The 19,502-nt window shown below is 45.9% G+C and overlaps 1 protein-coding gene across 3 annotated transcripts; it reads right to left on the bottom strand.

Moving 5' to 3' along the window:
* Positions 1 to 797: 797 nt before the first annotated feature.
* Positions 798 to 9,780, bottom strand: LOC135531084 (uncharacterized). Of its 3 annotated transcripts, XM_064959204.1 has the most exons (7): positions 9,718 to 9,780; positions 3,642 to 5,683; positions 3,363 to 3,526; positions 1,987 to 2,207; positions 1,671 to 1,800; positions 1,464 to 1,564; positions 798 to 1,356 (listed from the first exon to the last, which is right to left on the bottom strand). In XM_064959204.1, the coding sequence occupies exons 2-7, from the start codon at positions 5,647 to 5,649 to the stop codon at positions 1,218 to 1,220; spliced, it is 2,763 nt and encodes a 920-aa protein (XP_064815276.1). In that variant the 5' UTR covers positions 5,650 to 5,683; positions 9,718 to 9,780; the 3' UTR covers positions 798 to 1,217. The 3 variants fall into 3 exon arrangements, with proteins under 3 accessions (XP_064815276.1, XP_064815278.1, XP_064815277.1); XM_064959206.1 differs by lacking the exons at positions 3,642 to 5,683; positions 9,718 to 9,780 and having other exon boundaries at positions 3,363 to 3,624; XM_064959205.1 differs by lacking the exons at positions 798 to 1,356; positions 1,464 to 1,564 and having other exon boundaries at positions 1,722 to 1,800; positions 1,953 to 2,207.
* Positions 9,781 to 19,502: the final 9,722 nt, after the last annotated feature.

Here is a 19,502-nt window from a genome sequence, read left to right as displayed (position 1 = left end):
ACTTTTTGGAGAAATGTCCTCTGGTCTGATTAAACAAAAATAGAACGGTTTGGCCATAATGACCATCGTTATGTTTGGAGGAAAAAGGGTGAGGTTTGCAAGCCGAAGAACACTATCCCAACCGTGAAGCATGGGGGTGGCAGCATCATGTTTTGGGGGTGGCAGCATCATGTTGTGGGGGTGCGTTGCTGCAGGAGGGACTGGTGCACTTCACAAAATAAATGGCATCATAAAGAAAGAAAATTATGTGGATATATTGAAGCAACATCTCAAGAAATCAGTCATGAAGTTAAAGCTGGGTTGCAAATGGGTCTTCCAAATGGACAATGACCCCAAGCATACTTCTAAAGTTGTGGCAAAATTGCTTAAGGACAACAAAGTCAAGGTATTGGAGTGGCCATCACAAAGCCCTCAATCCTATAGAAGATTTGTGGGCAGAACTGAAAAAGCATGTGCTGGCAAGGAGGCCTACAAACCTGACTTAATTACACCCGCTCTGTCAGGAGGAATGGGCCAAAATTCAACCAACTTATTGTGGGATGCGTGTGGAAGGTTACCCAAAATGTTTGACCCAAGTTAAACAATTTAAAGGCAATGCTACCAAATACTAATTGAGCAGGAATGTCAGGAATTGTAAAACAAAAACAACAACAATAAAACAGAGTTTAAATGTATTTGACTAAGGTGTATGTAAACTTCAGACTTCAACCGTATATGTTCTATATCTTTGATGTTTTGGGGTTTCCATGAACTAAGCCGGTTGTTGCAGAGTGAAGAAAGAGGCATGCACTGTAAGCTATACTATCCAGATGTTACACTTTATTAATAGATTCAGCTCATTTCAATACTTTTCAACAGAGAAGTTGTATGTATGTACAGTATGTGTCATTGATATTATACATACAGTAAACAAACCATGAATAAAATAAACGGAGGCAAATTGAATAATATTACGAAGTATCGTTACATTTCACATTCTAATAAAAAATATTGTATATATTTCATGTTAGCTTATGAGATAAGTACTGTTATAATGACGTAAGAAAATGGCCAAAACACCAAGTAGGCAAACAGAGGCAAAGTGCTGCATAGACTCTTGATTTCCTCTAAAGAACATTCATCTAACACTTACACTAGTGAGTCATTTAATGGCAACAGAAAAGTCAAGCCAAGATTTCAGAAGTTAGTCAGTGTTAATCTTCCAAATGTCAGAGTCATTATCTTACATCTTCTCTGTGAAACCATTTCTTCAGACTACTTCTTGAATTCCACTCCATTTTCTTCGCAAACTTGTATACGCATCCAAAGAGATCAGGGAACATTGTCAATATGTCAACAGAATCCACATCCTCAGTGCTTCAGAGAAAGAGAGAGAGAGACAAAATATTCAACCACCTTTAATGGTAAGAGAGTAAATAAAGTTCATGTACATGTTTTTAGACAAAACTATTAATATGTCTTACTGGTGCTCATGAAGGTTGCGTATGAAGCGCAACAAACCCAATGTGTTGTCTGGGTAGGCCTTCTTTTTACCATCCAACTTGTTCATCAACTCAGGCGGCATCTGTGTACACAAATAAATAACAGTAAGTGTGACTACTACTAGACTAGACACTACACTAGGACGAATGTACATGTAAATAAAATGTATAAAATGGCGTCTTGCTCACCTTGGACTTCCACTTTGTGAACGACCTCGCCTCAGCACACTGGTCCAAAGCATGAAGGAGTCTTGGGTCTGCTTTGCGACAGTTCTCTGCTTCCTTCTCGTTACCAATTTTTCGTAAGTACTCCACTCTCCTGAAAAACAACAGTATACCTTTAAATGCATTCAACTGTGTCAGTGTCAAACGGTGATCACATTTGCATTGAGATAAATCGTCGTTAGAATCTGAACCCATTAAAAAAGGTAAATGTCCAGTGGAAAAAGTGAATCACTAATCTTAACTAACCTTCTGATTGACAAGTGTTAGCACTGCTTCTCACCTCTCCTCTGACCAGAAGTATGGGTGGGCCAGTGTGTCCTCCACTGTAGGTCTCTTCTCTGGGTCTTCATTGATCATCCACTCAATGAGGTCCTTGGCCACTTCATCCTCAACATGTTCCAGTGTGTACTTCCCTTGAAAAATGTTAACTTCACAATGGATGCCTTTGCCAAATGGATGATGTCCACCAGAGATGATGTAATACATTAACATCCCGGCCACCTGAAAAGTATATAATCATAATTTATAATGTATTACATCTCTATAGCGCTTTTCATAACAATATCAAAATGATTCAATAGCAAAAAACAAACAACCAATACATCATCAAGAGTAGCCTAGCTATAGTCAGCTAGGTCAACCAATACATCATCAAGAGTAGCCTAGCTATAGTCAGCTAGGTCAACCAATACATCATCAAGAGTAGCCTAGATATAGTCAGCTAGGTCAACCAATACATCATCAAGAGTAGCCTAGATATAGTCAGCTAGGTCAACCAATACATCATCAAGAGTAGTCTAGCTATAGTCAGCTAGGTCAACCAATACATCATCAAGAGTAGCCTAGATATAGTCAGCTAGGTCAACCAATACATCATCAAGAGTAGTCTAGCTATAGTCAGCTAGGTCAACCAATACATCATCAAGAGTAGCCTAGCTATAGTCAGCTAGGTCAACCAATACATCATCAAGAGTAGCCTAGCTATAGTCAGCTAGGTCAACCAATACATCATCAAGAGTAGCCTAGATATAGTCAGCTAGGTCAACCAATACATCATCAAGAGTAGCCTAGATATAGTCAGCTAGGTCAACCAATACATCATCAAGAGTAGTCTAGCTATAGTCAGCTAGGTCAACCAATACATCATCAAGAGTAGCCTAGATATAGTCAGCTAGGTCAACCAATACATCATCAAGAGTAGTCTAGCTATAGTCAGCTAGGTCAACCAATACATCATCAAGAGTAGCCTAGATATAGTCAGCTAGGTCAACCAATACATCATCAAGAGTAGTCTAGCTATAGTCAGCTAGGTCAACCAATACATCATCAAGAGTAGCCTAGCTATAGTCAGCTAGGTCAACCAATACATCATCAAGAGTAGTCTAGCTATAGTCAGCTAGGTCAACCAATAGAGGCCGAGTCTTTGAGCGCATGCATCCTCCAAAGATAGAGAGACCGTTCATGGCTTGATCAGAAGGTGGTGGTCAGGGAGATGGTTGATGAAGTGTCTGGTGTCGATCTTGTAGAGGGCTACTCTGGGAACCAGAGTAGCCACTGGACTTCTCCTTCACAACATAGTTTAGTATGCATTCTATGAATTTGGCAAATAGGCCTGGTAATCAAAGTATAGTGAATTATTTAAAGTTGAAAACTAACCTGAATATCGGTGCTCCTCTTATATCCGATCCCACTGTCTTCATCTAAAGTTTCTCTGGCCTTCCAACATTTTGTTCCTGCACTGATTGTATGTAGAGTTGTTTGTCCCATGTTCAATTGTCGACTTATACCGAAATCGGCTAATCTCGCTCTGCCTGTAACATCTGAAGAGAAGATCATATAAAGTGCAGCATTGAAATGTAGGTTAATAAATAAAACATCAAAATAATATTTCTTTAGCCCACATTTTTGTTGAATAACTACATGGTCTGGTCTTACCTATTAAAACATTCTGGGGTTTGATATCCCGGTGCAGAATTTTTGTGTTTAGACTATGCAGAACACTTAGACTGCAGAGCACCTCGTGCACTATTTTCTTCAGGACAGGGGTCTTGTCCTCTGGTAGGTGGTCTTTGATGTATTCATCAAGGGTGTATTCACAGAGCTGAAGAACAAGGTAACCGAAGTGCTCGTCCTCTGCAAAGTCCACGTATCTCACAATGCAGGGACTATCCAGCTGAGGTAGTCTTAAAAAACCCTCTTCTCTCTTCAGATCTTGGTAGTTTGACTTGAGCATTCTCTTCACGGCTACCTCAGTACCATCATCCTTCAAGCCCAGAAAGACTTCAGTTCCATCACTTCCTTTGGCTATTTGGAAATCTGGATGGACGACAAGATTGAGATTTCCCAATCTGTAAACCTTGCCTGCATCTATGTTGCTGAGTTCCTCCAACTGAGGCCTCCACCGCTCACTAACTTTGTGCCATTTCCGAGGTTTCAATTCTTCGGTGGTGGAGGGAAATGGTTTAACACTGGAATGTTCACCATGTACACCAGATTCTTCAACTGGAATTGATGAAGCATCAAGATCTGGCTTCTCAGTCATGGCATGTGTACTTTTCTCTACCGACAACTCTTCCTGAATTGTCTTCTTCTTTTTCTTCTTCTTCTTCTTCTTCTTTGATAGATTCATTCCCTGCAATTGTTCAGTTGTATCCGTTGGTGGGACTGGACTTCGTAGGGACATATCTAATTTCCTTAGCTTTTCTTTCAGATCTTCATCCATCTCCATTTCGGCAGTAACAAGTATTTTCTCCGGCACAGAGGTTATCCCTCGCGATGTGATAATCGCAGGTACACAGTTGAAGGTGTACAGATCTGCAAGCAGACCAAAAGTTAAAACACCTAAGTTTGAGGTCTGAGGATTGGCGAGATATGCTTGATCAGTGAATGAGATGATCCTCTTGCATAACTCCTCAACAAAAGGGAGGGTCCAGCCATGTTTGTGATTTGAAGCTTTCTGAGTAATCACATACAGTAGTCTGACAACTGAAATGTTGCGATTTAGTCCTTGAGGGGTACTTTTGGATTCATGTGTGAGGTATTTCAGAAGAGGGGGTATTACTACCAGTGACAGTCCAAGAGATATTTCTTTCATAATGTTAAAAACAGCTGTCAAGCAATTCACTACCATATCTTGTAAATGTTTGGGAATTTTAGGCAAACGATTGGTTGCCTCCTCAATGTAGAGATCAATTTTCTGAGATTCTCTCAGCCACTTTATGGATGCTTGACGATACTGATCCGCATTTTGTCCAATGGCGTTAAAAGACATGTCATATAGTGTGAGATGATTCACAGGGTTCACCACCAGCATGTGTTTGCCATATTCATTGAAAACATCCTCCACTGATTTGAGTCCTATTGCACAAGAAAAATCATAAAAAATCTTCAATTTGACAAAATTCTCACTCTCTGAAGAGAATTTCTGAATCATGCTTGCTATCTTTTGGTCAGTAGCGGGATATGCTTTGAGATTTCTTTCAGCAAATGCTCCAGACATCATCAACTGTTTCACAATGTCTTCTCTGTCATTGTTAGCTGCCAATTGAAGTGGAGTTAACATTTGGATTGGTGCCCCTTCTGGATCTGCTTTTGCTGCGATTAATCTACTCACTAAACTGACAGGAGCTTTTGACATTGCGGCATAATGCAAAGGAGCCCAACCATTTGTTGATTGGATGTTGGGGTCAGCACCTTCTTTCAGAAGAAATGTACAAATATTGTCATTTGTAAATGCAACAGCAGCAATTAAAGGGGTAACATCGTCATTCCACTCAGCACAAGGGTACTGTCTATTCAAGTCCTTGCCGCCTCTGATCAATTTCTTTAGTTTCTCCAACTTTCTGTCAATAATGCATTTTATAATTGGATCCGTTTTCCTTGGAACCACAGATACCGTTGGTAATTGTAATTGGAACTGGATTTGACCTGGGACGATATTCATTCTTCAAACATCTGCTTCTACAGGTACAGTAGATCTGTGGGATGACATCTCTGTTATTACCTCTGTTAACATGTTAAGTCAGGTACAGTCATAAGCCTTGCCCTATTCTTGTTCATAACAATTGCAAAGACATTGGTAACGTTGTACTGTAGTCAACTTTGTTCTGAAGTGATCGGCGGCCGTAGAGACAGATAAACGTCTTGATTCTATGTTTGGTGGAGAACTTCTGCTTATAAAGTGATGCTGAAGGGCAAAAAAGCATCTAACGACCCAGTTAGCTGTTCTACTAGAGGTTTGAGAAAGTCGGTAAATAACAAGTGTTGGGAAACAGGTCTGAGATTTTACGATGAGACTATGAAGGTTCTAGCGATGAACTTAGCAAGATGCTTTCGGGAAACCATACCCTGGACAATAAATGAACACAATTTGAAAGACACCTTTTGCATGTGGAAATGTTATATAATTTTGTATAAATCACCTTCCGGTGAATAAACCATTGAATAAACCACCAAAAAACATGTTTTAAGTGAGAAGTAGGCATTGGTCCGAAGTCAAAAAAGAAAAGAAATTCACATGGGCATCACCATGCCTACCTCACCCATGCTCGTCCAAGGTTTTCCAGAATACTGCTTTGGCCTACTACAGTAGAAATGTTGGTCTGTTGTACTTCAAACGATGTGTATGCAGGTTTCTTAGGATTCAAATCATCTCAAACAGCCTAATTCATACTCTTCAGAGGAATAAAGGACTTTACAGTGTTCTGCTATTAAAATAGTGTACAGCGCATTCGGAAGTATTCAGATGCCTTGACTTTTTCCACATTTTGTTACGTTACAGCCTTGTTCTAAAATTAATTAAATGTTTTTTCCCCCATCAATCTGCACACAACACCCCACAATGACAAAGTAAAAACAGTTTAGACATTTTTTCAAATTTATAAAAAATGAAAAAAATTGAAATATCACATTTACATAAGTATTCAGACCCTTTACTCAGTCTTTTGTTGTAGCACCGTTGGCAGCGATTACAACCTTGATTCTTTTTGGGTATGATGCTACACGCATGGCACACTTGTACTGGAGGAGTTTCTCTTCTTTGCAGATCCTCTCAAGTTCTGTCACGTTGGATGGGGAGTGTCGCGGCTCAACTATTTTCAGGTATCTCCAGAGATGTTCGATCGGGTTCTAGTCCGGGCTCTGGCTGGGCCACTCAAAAGATATTCAGAGACTTGACCCAAAGTCACTGCTGCATTGTCTTGGCTGTGTGCTTTGAGTCATTGTCCTGTTGGAAGGTGAACCTTTTCCCCAGTCTGAATTCCTGAGTGCTCTGGAACAGGTTTTCATCAAGGATCTCTTTGTACTTTGGTCCATTCATCTGTCCCTCAATCCTGACTAGTCTCCCAGTCCCTGCCGCTGAAAAACATTCCCACATCATGATGCTGCCACCACCATGCTTCACCGGATGGATGGTGCCAGGTTTCCTCCAGATGTGATGCTCGGCATACAGACCAAAGAGTTCCATCTTGGTTTCATCAGACCAGAGAATCTTGTTTCTCATGGTCTGAGAGTCCTTTAGATGCCTTTTGGCAAACTCCAAGCAGGCTGTCATGTGCCTTTTACTGATGAGTGGCTTCCGTCTGGCCACTCTACCATAAAGGTCTGATTGGTGGAGTGCTGCAGAGATGGTTGTCCTTCTGGAGGGTTCTCCCATCTCTACAGAGGAACTCTGGAGCTCTGTCAGAGTGACCATCGGGTTCTTGGTCACCTCCCTGACCAAGGCCCTCCTCCCCCCTGATTGCTCAGTTTAGCTGGGCTGCCAGCTCAAGGAAGATTCTTGGTGATTCCAAACTTTTTCCATTTAAGAATGATGGAGGCCACTGTATTCTTGGGGACCTTCAATACTGCAGACATTTTTTGGTACCTTTCCCCAGATCTGTGCCTCGACAGAATCCTGTCTCAGAGCTCTACGGAAAATTCCTTTAAGGAATGATTTGTACCAAATACAATGCTCTTAGTTTTAGAGATGTTCAAGAGCACTTCAAAGCACTTCATGATGACAGAAGTGAGTGCTACGGGATGAGAGTCATTTAGTTCAGTTACCTTTGCTTACTTGGGTACAGGAACAATGGTGGACATCTTGAAGCAAGTGGGGACAGCAGACTGGGGTAGGGAGCAGCCAGCTGGTCTGCGCATGCTCTGAGGACACGGCTAGGGATGCCGTCTGGGCTGGCAGCCTTGCGAGGCTTAACACATTTAAATGTCTTACTCACATCAGCCACGGACAACGACCTTCTATCTTTGAGGATAACACAGTGCCATAAACGCAGCCCGCTCCACTGTGTTATGTTATCCTCAAAGATAGAAGGTTTTGCCTGTTTGATTGCCTTACGGAGGGAATAACTACACTGTTTGTATTCAACCATATTCCTAGTCACTTTGCCATGGTTAAATGCGAAGGTTCGTGCTTTCAGTTTACCGCGAACGCTGCCATCTATCCATGGTTTCTGATTTGGGTAGGTTTTAATAGTCACAGTGGGAACAACATCCGCTATACACTTCCAAATGAACTCAGTCAACGTGTCAGTGTATACATCGATGCTATTCTCAGAGGCTACCCGGAACATATCCAAGTCACCGAGCTCAAAACAATCTTGAAGCATGGATTCCGATTGGTCAAAACAGCATTGAATAGACATAGCTACTGCATTAGGTCAAAGTCGTGTGCTGGAAAACCTTTGTAGAGCATGGGTGCTAATGTGAATTTCCTTTATTTTTCGGCTTCAGACCAATGCCTACTTCTCACTTAATACACATACATACATACATACATACATACATACATACACACACACACACACACACACACACACACACACACACACACACACACACACACACACACACACACACACACACACACACACACACACACACACACACACACACACATACACACATACACACATACACACATACATACATACATATACACTACCGTTCAAAAGATTGGGGTCACTTATGGACATGTTTTGTCTATTACAATAACATCAAATTGATCAGAAATACAGTGTAGACATTGTTAATGTTGTAAATGACTATTGTAGCTGGAAACGGCAGATTTCTAATGGAATATCTACATAGGCGTACAGAGGCCTCACAAGTCCTCAACTGGCAGCTTTATTAAATAGTACCCCGCAGTCTCAACGTGAACAGTGAAGACTAGACTCCGGGATGCTGGCCTTCTATGCAGAGCTCCCCTGTCCAGTGTTCTTTTGCACATCTTAATATTTTCTTTTTATTGGCCAGTCTGAGATATGGCTTTTTTTTTGCAACTCTATCTAGAAGACCAGCATCCCGGAGTTGCCTCTTCACTGTTGACGTTGTTTCTGGCCATTTTGAGCCCGTAATTGAACCCACAAATGCTGATGCTTCAACTAGTCTAAAGAAGGACAGTTTTATTGTTTCTTTAATCAACACAACAGTTTTAAGTTGTGATAACATAATAGCAAAAGGATTTTCTAATGATCTATTAGCCTTTTAAAATTATAAACATGGATTAGCTAATATAACGTGCCAATGGAACTCTGGAGTGATGGTTGCTGATAATGGGCCTCTGTATGCCTATGTAGATTTTCATTAAAAATCTGCAGTTTCCAGCTACTATAGTCATTTACAACATTAACAATATCTACACTGCATTTCTGTATATAACATCAATTTAATGTAATGGACAAAAAAATTGCTTTTATTTCAAAAACAAGGACATTTCTAAGTGACCCCAATATTACGACTCAGCAATGTTCACAATCCAATGAAGTGATAGATGGCAGGATAATCTAACAAGACAAGGAAAAATGATATCCTATTAAGCATTAGCAATGTAAATGATAGTTAAATGTTCCTTCTATTTGGTCATTGTGATAATAAACCCATCCACATCTGCTGCTGAGGTGACTGTGTTTCAGGAACTGAAACTCTGATGTCTAACGGAAACTTTGACAGTCTAAGATGTGAAAAGTCTGATATTATGTTAGCGTTAGAAATGTAAACAATAGTTAAGATTACTTACATTTTGTCATCGTGATATCGGCACCAACTTGCTTGAGGAAGTGTCCACAGACTATAGGAAAACACACCTCTTTATCATGTGACTGTGTTTCAGGAAATGAAACTGATGGCCTTTTAAGAAGATAGCAACATCCCTGCCTGGTGTCTTCTTTATCACAAATCTTTCCCCTGCTATGCTTTGAGACTTCACTAAATACACTTCATCAGTTCTGTAAATATGTATCTCCTAATGTGAAAAGTGTGCGTCCACATTTTTAGATAAGTTCAGAAACGTTGCTTTCTATACTAGGAATAAAGTCTCTATTTGCATATGTCGTTGAAAAAAATCCCTGGCCACAGTAAACATTTTCCCAGGAAGTAAAATAGAGCAGCTTCACCTTGAACAATACTCAATAGAGGTAAACGTGTGTAACTGTAGTTATTATTAGAAAGTATTGTAATGACCTGACTAGATCATAAAGGAACAATTGTCCAGACAGAGGCTTGAGTTTGCGAATTGACGGTTTATTAAACCAACTTTACACAGGCTACTGTTTGGGCCGTAGCACACGCCAAAAAGATAACAGATAACCCATAAGCCAATCGTGACCTTCTCTTGGGCAGCCCAGACGTAAGAGAGAGAGAATAAAAGCTGAACCTGGTCTTAACTTCCAATCCTCACCCCCCTGCCCAACCCCCCTCCACGCCACTCCGCCAACCACCAGGATGCCCGGCATCAGAACATTCCAGGCATTCCCGTGATTGGCAGATAGCAGGTTGACTGACATGTCGGACCCCGCGAACACCGGGTACTGGTCAGTACAACACAACCACATCCTAGCCTAAGACATAACACACAGCTGTCTGTGCGGGTCGCTACACAGCCCCCCCACCACAAAGTCCCTCGTCCCCGAGGGAACAAACAAAGTCTCGGAAGCGACCCGGAGGTCTCCTTTGCCTGCGTGGCCGTGATGGTCGCAGAGTGCCCCCTGGGAACCAGGGGATGAAGGCAGGGATATGGGGGACAAGGAAGCGGGGAACGGGTAATACAGTCCGTGGCTCTGGGGAACCACGCGGTGACACAGGGGGAAACAGGGGGAGTGGGCTGTCTGGAGCCTTGTCTGCGGCACCTGAGGGTGGGTGCCTGGAGAATGTCATTGCCAGAGAGGGGAATTGTGGGGGTTCCTGGGGTTTGGGGAAAAGAGGCCCCTCTGTATGGGGCTAACCTGTCCCGGTGCAGTGCCACCTTTCTCCCCCTGGGAGGAAGCTGCACCCGGTACACAACCTCCCCTACCCTCTCCAGGACACTGCAGGGTCCCACCCAGTGACTGTCCAACTTGGGGCATCTGCCTTTTTTTCTTAGGGGGCTGGAGACCCAGACCAGCTCCCCAGCCACAAAGTGCCTTCCCCGGGTGTGCACGTCATAGTTCCTTTTCTGCCTCACACCTGCATTCACCAGCTGCTCTCTGGCGAAGGTGTGGGCTGTCTCCAGGCGGTCCTGGAGTCGCCGGGCATACTCCGGCCCCGGAGGAACATGAGGGCTATCCAGGGGCCGACCAAACGCCATCTCCGCAGGGGTGCGGATCTCTCCCCAGCATGAGGAGGGCAGGCGTGCAGGAGGTGGAGTCTTGGACAGCGGAGCGGCATGCCATGAGGACCATAGGCAGGTGCTTGTCCCAGTCACGCTGGTGTTTGGAAGAGACGATGGCCAGCTGCTGTCCAAGCGTTTTGTTGAAGCGCTCCACAAGGCCATCACTTTGAGGATGGAGAGGAGTAGTGCGGGTCTTGTGCATACCCAGCCTCTCACACATGGTGGCGAACACACGGGACTCAAAGTTTCTGCCTTGGTCGCTGTGGATGGACTCTGCAGCTCCAAACCTGCTGAACATCCCCGCTGTCAGGGCGTCGACGATGGTCTCTGCCTCCTGGTCAGGCAGAGCATAGGCCTCGGGCCATTTTGTGAAATAGTCCATGGCCGTGAGCACCCAGCGGTTTCCACTGTCTGTGGTGGGGAACGGCCCAACTACATCCACTCCCACCCTCTCCATGGGAGCCCCCACTGGGAACTGTTGGAGCTGAGCATGAGAGCGGCCTGGGGGCCCTTTCTCGCTGTGCAGTTGTCACAGCGGCGACAAAAGTCCTCCACATCCCTCTTGTGCTGCCCCCAGTAGAAGCCCTGACGGAGACGGCGCAGTGTTTTTGTGACCCCAAAGTGTCCAGTCCCCACCCCCCATGAGTACTCTGGAGCACAGCCTCCCGCAATGCTTTTGGGACCACCACCTGCCACCTCTCCTCTCCCGTAGCTGACTCCTTCCATGCCCGCTGTAGCACGCCATCAGCCAGCCGCAGTCTCTCAAACTTCGACCACAACCCTTTGGTCGCGAGTGAGAGCGCTGTCACCTCTTCCCATGGTGGCCTCACCTGCGCCTCTACCCACTGTAGCACTGGCTGTAGGTCTGTGTCCCGTCCCTGCTGCTGCCGCCATTCAGCCACGTCGACAGTCTGCAGCTCGCAGCAGACAGGCCCGCCGCCCGACACACTGTGGCACAGACACCCTCCTCTGCCCGCAGCTCTCTCTCCCGTCCCTCTCTCCGTTCACAGTGGCGGCAGCCGTCTGCAGTACAGGGCCGACGGGACATGGCGTCGGCGTTTGAGTGGCGTGCCCCTGCCCTGTGCACCACCGTGAAGTCATACGGCTGAAGCTCCTCCAACCAGCGTGCCACCTGCCCCTCTGGCTCTCTGAAAGACATGAGCCACTGGAGAGCAGAGTGGTCAGTCCTTACAGTAAAGGGCAGACCACCCAGGTAGTACTTGAAGTGTTTGACGGAAGCCACAACAGCCAAGAGCTCCCGCCGGGTGACACAGTAGCGGCGCTCATGTTTGTCAAATGTTTTGCTGAAGTACGCCACCACTCTCTCCCCCTCTGGCCCCACCTGGGCCAGCACCCCACCCATGCCCACATTGCTCGCGTCTGTGTCCAGGATAAAGGGCAAGGTGAGGTCAGGGGGCGAGCACGGGGCCTCGATCAGTGCACGTTTGAGGGTGTTGAACGCCTCCTCACACTCCACTGTCCAAGTGAAAGCCTTGTCCTTCGGCAGCAGGCGGTTCAGTGGAGCAGCAACGCTTGAGAAGCCCCGTACAAACCTCCTGTAGTACGAGGCCAGGCCCAGGAAGCTCTTCAGCTGACGCTGGTCGGTGGGGGTGGGCCAGTCTCTGACAGCCCCTACCTTGTCCTCCATGGTGCTGATCCCCTCCTTCCCCACTCGGTGGCCCAAGAAGGACACCTCTCTCCTCATGAAGTGGCACTTCTCGGGGTGGAGCTTCAGACCTGCGGCAGCCACCCTCTCCAGCACACGCCGTAGCGCCTCCAGGGCTGACTGGAAGGAGCTGCCATGGGCCAGGATGTCATCGAGGTATACCAGACACTGCTGTCGGGGGATGCCATCCAGCACCCTGTCCATCAAACGCTCAAAAGTAGCTGGAGCGTTGCACAGGCCAAAGCACAGGACCTTGAACTGCCAGTGTCCTCTGTTAGTGGAGAACGCAGTTTTGGCTCTGGCCTCTGGGGAGAGGGGCACCTGCCAGTAGCCACTTCGGAGGTCTAGTGAGGAGAACCAGGAGGACCCCTAACCAGGTCCAGCGACTCATCGATACGTGGTATGGGGTATGAGTCCTTCCTGGTTACCTCATTCAGCCGCCTGTAGTCCGCACAGAACCTCAGCTTGCCCCCTTCTTCGGAACCATGACGACTGGCGCCGCCCAGGGGCTGTCTGAGGGCTCAATGAAGTCTGCCCGCTGCATCTCCAACACAGCCTTGTCTGCCGCCTCCTGGCGTGCCAGCGGGATACGGCGGGGACGCATCTTGATGGGTCGAGCATCACCTGTGTCGATCTCATGCTGCACCAGATGAGTCTGACCCACCTCTCCCTCACTCAACGCAAAACTGTCTCTGAATTCAAACAGCAACTGCCACAACCGTTCCTGCTGCTCGGGGTCAAGACCAACACAGTTCCTCCCCCATATCTCCCTCACTGCAGACAGTGTCCTCTCCTCTCCCATCTGGGGTAGCTGGGCTGGGGGGTTGCGGCCCGGGCTCACAGAGGGCTGTGTCATGGAGGTAGCTGGGGGAATGTAACACACCGCCGTAGGTGACAGGGGGACTGGGGAAAAGTCACACACAGCTGTGGGGGAGGGGGCGCAGCCATGAGTCTCTGCTGCTTTAACTGTTGGAGTAAAGGGTTTGTTGGGTTGAGTGAATGTGACATTAGGGGGGGCCATGGTGACTTCCGTCCCTCCCTGGAAGCTCAGTGTGCCCCTATTTAGGTCTAACTGGCAGCCTGTGCTCCTAAGAAAGTCCAACCCCAGGATACAAGGGTCCTGCACAGCCGCCACCCACACAGGATGACGCACAGTCCTGCCCCCTACTGTCAGAGTCATTATTCCCTTCCCTTTCATGGGTGCCAGCTCACCTGTGACTGTGCGGAGCTGCACAGTTGTAGGCTCACACTGAGTCCAACCTGGCACAATATCTGGCCTCACCAGGGTTACTGTGGACCCAGTGTCCACCAGGGCGGAGCAGGGCACCCCCTCCACAGTGACAGGGACATGACAAAAGTCCCCAACACAGGTCCGGCCCACCACAACAACAGGCTCCATCCGCTTGCCCTCGTCTGCTTCTGGGGGAAGTGGAGCCTTGCTTCCCGTCTGTGCAGGTGGGCTCCTCCTGAAGATGATGGTGGTTGGGATAGAAAGCCAGGGGTCCGCACTACCCGGTCTTTGCGGACCCCGAGCCGTTTCCCTGAGCTCTGGGGGACATGGGGCAATCTCGGCGCAGATGGCCTGGCTGGCCACAACCCCAGCAGACCCTGGGACCAGGGCTTGTGTTTCGTGCCGCCTGTAGCGACACAGCCCGAATGAGTTTTGTCATTTCGGCCACCCAAGCAGGCTTTTCCGGCTCCGGGCTGCTCTGCCCCCAGCTCGCACAGAGGGTGTGTCTCCCTGCACCCCCACCAAAGCCCCAGCTGAAGCCCCAGCCCACACCAGCTCCCTCTCCAAAGCCATCTCCAAGGCTATCTGCAATGACTCAGGATGAGCCAGCTGGGTCTGTATGCGCAGCTCCGTAGGAGAGAGCGCCCGTATGAACTGGTCCCGTGCTAGCTCGCTCTGCACGGAGGGGGGCATGTGAGCATATGCCCGCCGAGAGAGGCTCTCAATGTCATTAGCTAGCACCCGTAGAGGCTCTCCAGGCTGCCTGCGTCTATTACTCAGTTCGGAGCGCAGTAGCCCGGGCTGTGCACACTGTCCATAGCGCCTCCTCAGTGCTCCCACTAAAGCACCATAATCATGCCTGTCCTCGGGGCTAATCAATATCAAACAGGCCAGAGCTTCATCCGTGAGGCATAAAGCCAACTGCAGTGCCCTTTCTTCATCCGACCACCCCTAAAATGAGCTAACAGTTCAAACTGAGCATGAAAAGCTTCCCAATCCGCCTTACCGGAATACTTCGGGGTCTTAACAGATACGGACGCAGCCGGGAACTGGGCGCCGCCATGTTTGTTTACATCCTGAGCCCCAGATTCCTCGTCACGCCGCGTCGACGTCGCCACTTCGGTCCGCCCACCAGAATCCGCGCGAAATACAGTCGACGAAGCACTCATGCCTGCTTCAGCCGCCATCGCTCTAACGTCCTCCCTCAAGCGGCCTCTGCGCTCCGACGCCCTGGCGATCTCCTCAGACAGAACCCCCGACGTCCATTCACACGCACCTCCTTGGCCATAATCGTCCCTTACCTCCACCTTCACTTTCGGATTCCCTCGACACATTTTCAACCCCCGTTCTCACCTACGGTAGCTAGCCACATAAGTCAGCTAGCTAGCTGGCTAACTTGTATCAACGTTTTTACTTCTGACACCAATGTAATGACCTGACTAGATCATAAAGGAACAATTGTCCAGACAGAGGCTTGAGTTTGCGAATTGACGGTTTATTAAACCAACTTTACACAGGCTACTGTTTGGGCCGTAGCACACGCCAAAAAGATAACAGATAACCCATAAGCCAATCGTGACCTTCTCTTGGGCAGCCCAGACGTAAGAGAGAGAGAATAAAAGCTGAACCTGGTCTTAACTTCCAATGCTCACCCCCCTGCCCAACCCCCCTCCACGCCACTCCGCCAACCACCAGGATGCCCGGCATCAGAACATTCCAGGCATTCCCGTGATTGGCAGATAGCAGGTTGACTGACATGTCGGACCCCGCGAACACCGGGTACTGGTCAGTACAACACAACCACATCCTAGCCTAAGACATAACACACAGCTGTCTGTGCGGGTCGCTACAGTATCAACCTCTCTCACTTACGCACGTAATATATATATATATACAGCCATTAGAATATACAGCAGTAGGAAGGGAGTTTATAGCCATTAGAATATACAGCAGTAGGAAGGGAGTTTATAGCCATTAGAATATACAGCAGTAGGAAGGGAGTTTATAGCCATTAGAATATACAGCAGTAGGAAGGGGAGTTTATAGCCATTAGAATATACAGCAGTAGGAGGGAAAGTTTATAGACATTAGAATATACAGCAGTAGGAGGGGAGTTTATAGCCATTAGAATATACAGCATTAGGAAGGAGAGTTTATAGCCATTAGAATATACAGCAGTAGGAGGGGAGTTTATAGCCATTAGAATATACAGCATTAGGAAGGAGAGTTTATAGCCATTAGAATATACAGCAGTAGGAGGGGAGTTCATAGCCATTAGAATATACAGCAGTAGGGAGTTTATAGCCATTCGAATATACAGCAGTAGGGTGTTTATAGCCATTGGAATATACAGCAGTAGGAGGGGAGTTTATAGCCATTAGAATATACAGCAGTAGGGAGTTTATAGCCATTCGAATATACAGCAGTAGGGTGTTTATAGCCATTAGAATATACAGCAGTAGGAAGGGGAGTTTATAGCCATTAGAATATACAGCAGTAGGAAGGGAGTTTATAGCCATTAGAATATACAGCAGTAGGAAGGGAGTTTATAGCCATTAGAATATACAGCAGTAGGAAGGGAGTTTATAGCCATTAGAATATACAGCAGTAGGAAGGGGAGTTTATAGCCATTAGAATATACAGCAGTAGGGAGTTGATAGCCATTAGAATATACAGCAGTAGGAAGGGAGTTTATAGCCATTAGAATATACAGCAGTAGGAAGGGAGTTTATAGCCATTAGAATATACAGCATTAGGAAGGGAGTTTATAGCCATTAGAATATACAGCAGTAGGAAGGGGAGTTTATAGCCATTAGAATATACAGCATTAGGAAGGGAGTTTATAGCCATTAGAATATACAGCAGTAGGAAGGGGAGTTTATAGCCATTAGAATATACAGCATTAGGAAGGGGAGTTTATAGCCATTAGAATATACAGCAGTAGGAGGGGAGTTTATAGCCATTAGAATATACAGCATTAGGAAGGGAGTTTATAGCCATTAGAATATACAGCAGTAGGAAGGGAGTTTATAGCCATTAGAATATCCAGCATTAGGAAGGGGGGTTTATAGCCATTAGAATATACAGCATTAGGAAGGGAGTTTATAGCCATTAGAATATACAGCAATAGGTAGGGGAGTTTATAATAACAAAACAGTATATAAGGGATTCCTCACATTTCTTAGGCTTGGAACCCTAAAAACAACAGGTCCCCTGATGCAGCAGTTTGTTTGCTTGTCTAGCCTATCAGTTACACTGTCTCTCTCTGACCAGGCCCAGAACAAACAGTGAGACAGAGGGGTGTCACTGGAACAGTGAAGTGTTTGCTTGTCTTTCCTCCCCACTGGTGAGGTAAAAGTCTCCGTACATTTTCCCAGCTGCTCACTTGACTTCTGCCCATTTGTACACTTTACAGAATTGCTTTGAGACTCAAATCTTTCACTTACAATGTAGGCCAAACAAAACCCATTGATTTCAAATTGTAACAAACCATACAACTCTATGCACTCTATGCACAAGCACTACATTTAATCATTTACACTGAACATTTTTTACAAAAACACATCTACGAGAAGAACTGTGCAGATGCAAACGTTTGGTAACGTTTTTCAAAAACTGTCTTAAATATCTGCTCAGAATTAATGTTCAACGATGTCTGCAGAAAGAATGGAGTGTCAGCTATGACATGACACAGGGACACAAATCTCTTTTGGTTATTGAACTACAGTAAGTGAAGTGGATGTAACAGAAGTGCATTAAGGGAAATGCATGCTGGGGTCTCTGATCTGTACTGGACAGAAAAGCAGAGTTATGAATATCATTATCTTCATGGTGATGTATCCTGAATCGGTACACAAAGGTAGAAACATGCAAACAATTTGGGGGTATTTTTCTACACATTATCTATTATTTTAATGAGCTTTGCCCCCAAACAAGACTAAATTTGGTTGGTCGGATCAGACCAAATCTGAACCAATCATAGAAGTCTATGTTTCACATGTGTGGATATCAAAGTACAGCACAGAAAAGCTCAGTAGAGTACAGTAGAGCAGAGTACAGTAGAGTACAGTAGAGTACAGAACAGTACAGAACAGAACAGTAGAGTAGAGTACAGTAGAGTACAGTAGAGTACAGTAGAGAACAGAACAGTAGAGCAGAGTACAGTAGAGTACAGTAGAGAACAGAACAGTAGAGCAGAGTACAGTAGAGTAGTGTACAGCAGAGTACAGTAGAGTACAGTAGAGAACAGAACAGTAGAGCAGAGTACAGTAGAGCAGAGTACAGTACAGTAGAGCAGAGCAGAGTACAGTAGAGCAGAGTACAGTACAGTAGAGTACAGTAGAGCAGAGCAGAGTACAGTAGAGTACAGTAGAGCAGAGTACAGTACAGTACAGTAGAGTAGAGTACAGTAGAGTACAGAACAGTACAGTACAGAACAGAACAGTAGAGCAGAGTACAGTAGAGCAGAGTACAGTACAGTAGAGTACAGTAGAGTACAGAACAGTACAGTACAGAACAGTAGAGCAGAGTACAGTAGAGCAGAGTACAGTACAGTAGAGCAGAGTACAGTAGAGTAGAGCAGAGTACAGTAGAGTACAGTAGAGTAGAGTACAGTAGAGCACAGTACAGTACAGTAGAGTACAGTAGAGCACAGTACAGTAGAGTACAGTAGAGTACAGTAGAGTACAGAACAGAACAGTAGAGCAGAGTAAAGTAGAGTACAGAACACTACAGCACAGAACAGAAAAGCTCAGTAGAGTACAGTAGAGCAGAGTACAGTAGAGTACAGAACAGTCCAGAACAGTAGTGCTCAGTAGAGTAGAGTACAGTAGAGTACAGAACACTACAGTACAGAACAGTAGAGCTCAGTAGAGTACAGTAGAGCAGAGTACAGTACAGTAGAGTACAGAACAATAGAGCAGAGTAGAGTAGATTACAGAACACTACAGCACAGAACAGAAAAGCTCAGTCGAGTACAGTAGAGCAGAGTACAGTAGAGTACAGAACAGTCCAGAACAGTAGTGCTCAGTAGAGTAGAGTACAGTAGAGTACAGAACACTACAGCACAGAACAGAAAAGCTCAGCAGAGTACAGTAGAGTACAGAACAGTCCAGAACAGTAGTGCTCAGTAGAGTACAGTAGAGCAGAGTACAGTAGAGTACAGAACACTACAGTACAGAACAGAAAAGCTCAGTAGAGTACAGTAGAGCAGAGTACAGTACAGAACAGTACAGAACAGTAGAGCTCAGTAGAGCACAGTAGAGTACAGAACCGGACACTACAGTACAGAACAGAACAGTAGAGTAGAATACAGAACAG

This window comes from Oncorhynchus masou, unplaced genomic scaffold (genome assembly GCF_036934945.1).
Source record: "Oncorhynchus masou masou isolate Uvic2021 unplaced genomic scaffold, UVic_Omas_1.1 unplaced_scaffold_1509, whole genome shotgun sequence".
Taxonomy (NCBI): Eukaryota; Metazoa; Chordata; class Actinopteri; order Salmoniformes; family Salmonidae; genus Oncorhynchus; species Oncorhynchus masou.
This window is presented reverse-complemented; position numbering and strand designations above follow the sequence as displayed.

What these genes read in the sequence shown, in the direction of transcription:
- LOC135531084 (XM_064959204.1), bottom strand. Translation starts at nt 5,649, where the DNA reads ATGAATATCGTCCCAGGTCAAATCCAGTTCCAATTACAATTACCAACG. An exon ending in ACCCCAGAATGTTTTAATAG is followed by an intron (nt 3,527 to 3,641) that starts GTAAGACCAGAC and finishes TCTTCTCTTCAG; the next exon opens with ATGTTACAGGCAGAGCGAGA. An exon ending in TACTTCTGGTCAGAGGAGAG is followed by an intron (nt 1,801 to 1,986) that starts GTGAGAAGCAGT and finishes GTTGTTTTTCAG; the next exon opens with GAGAGTGGAGTACTTACGAA.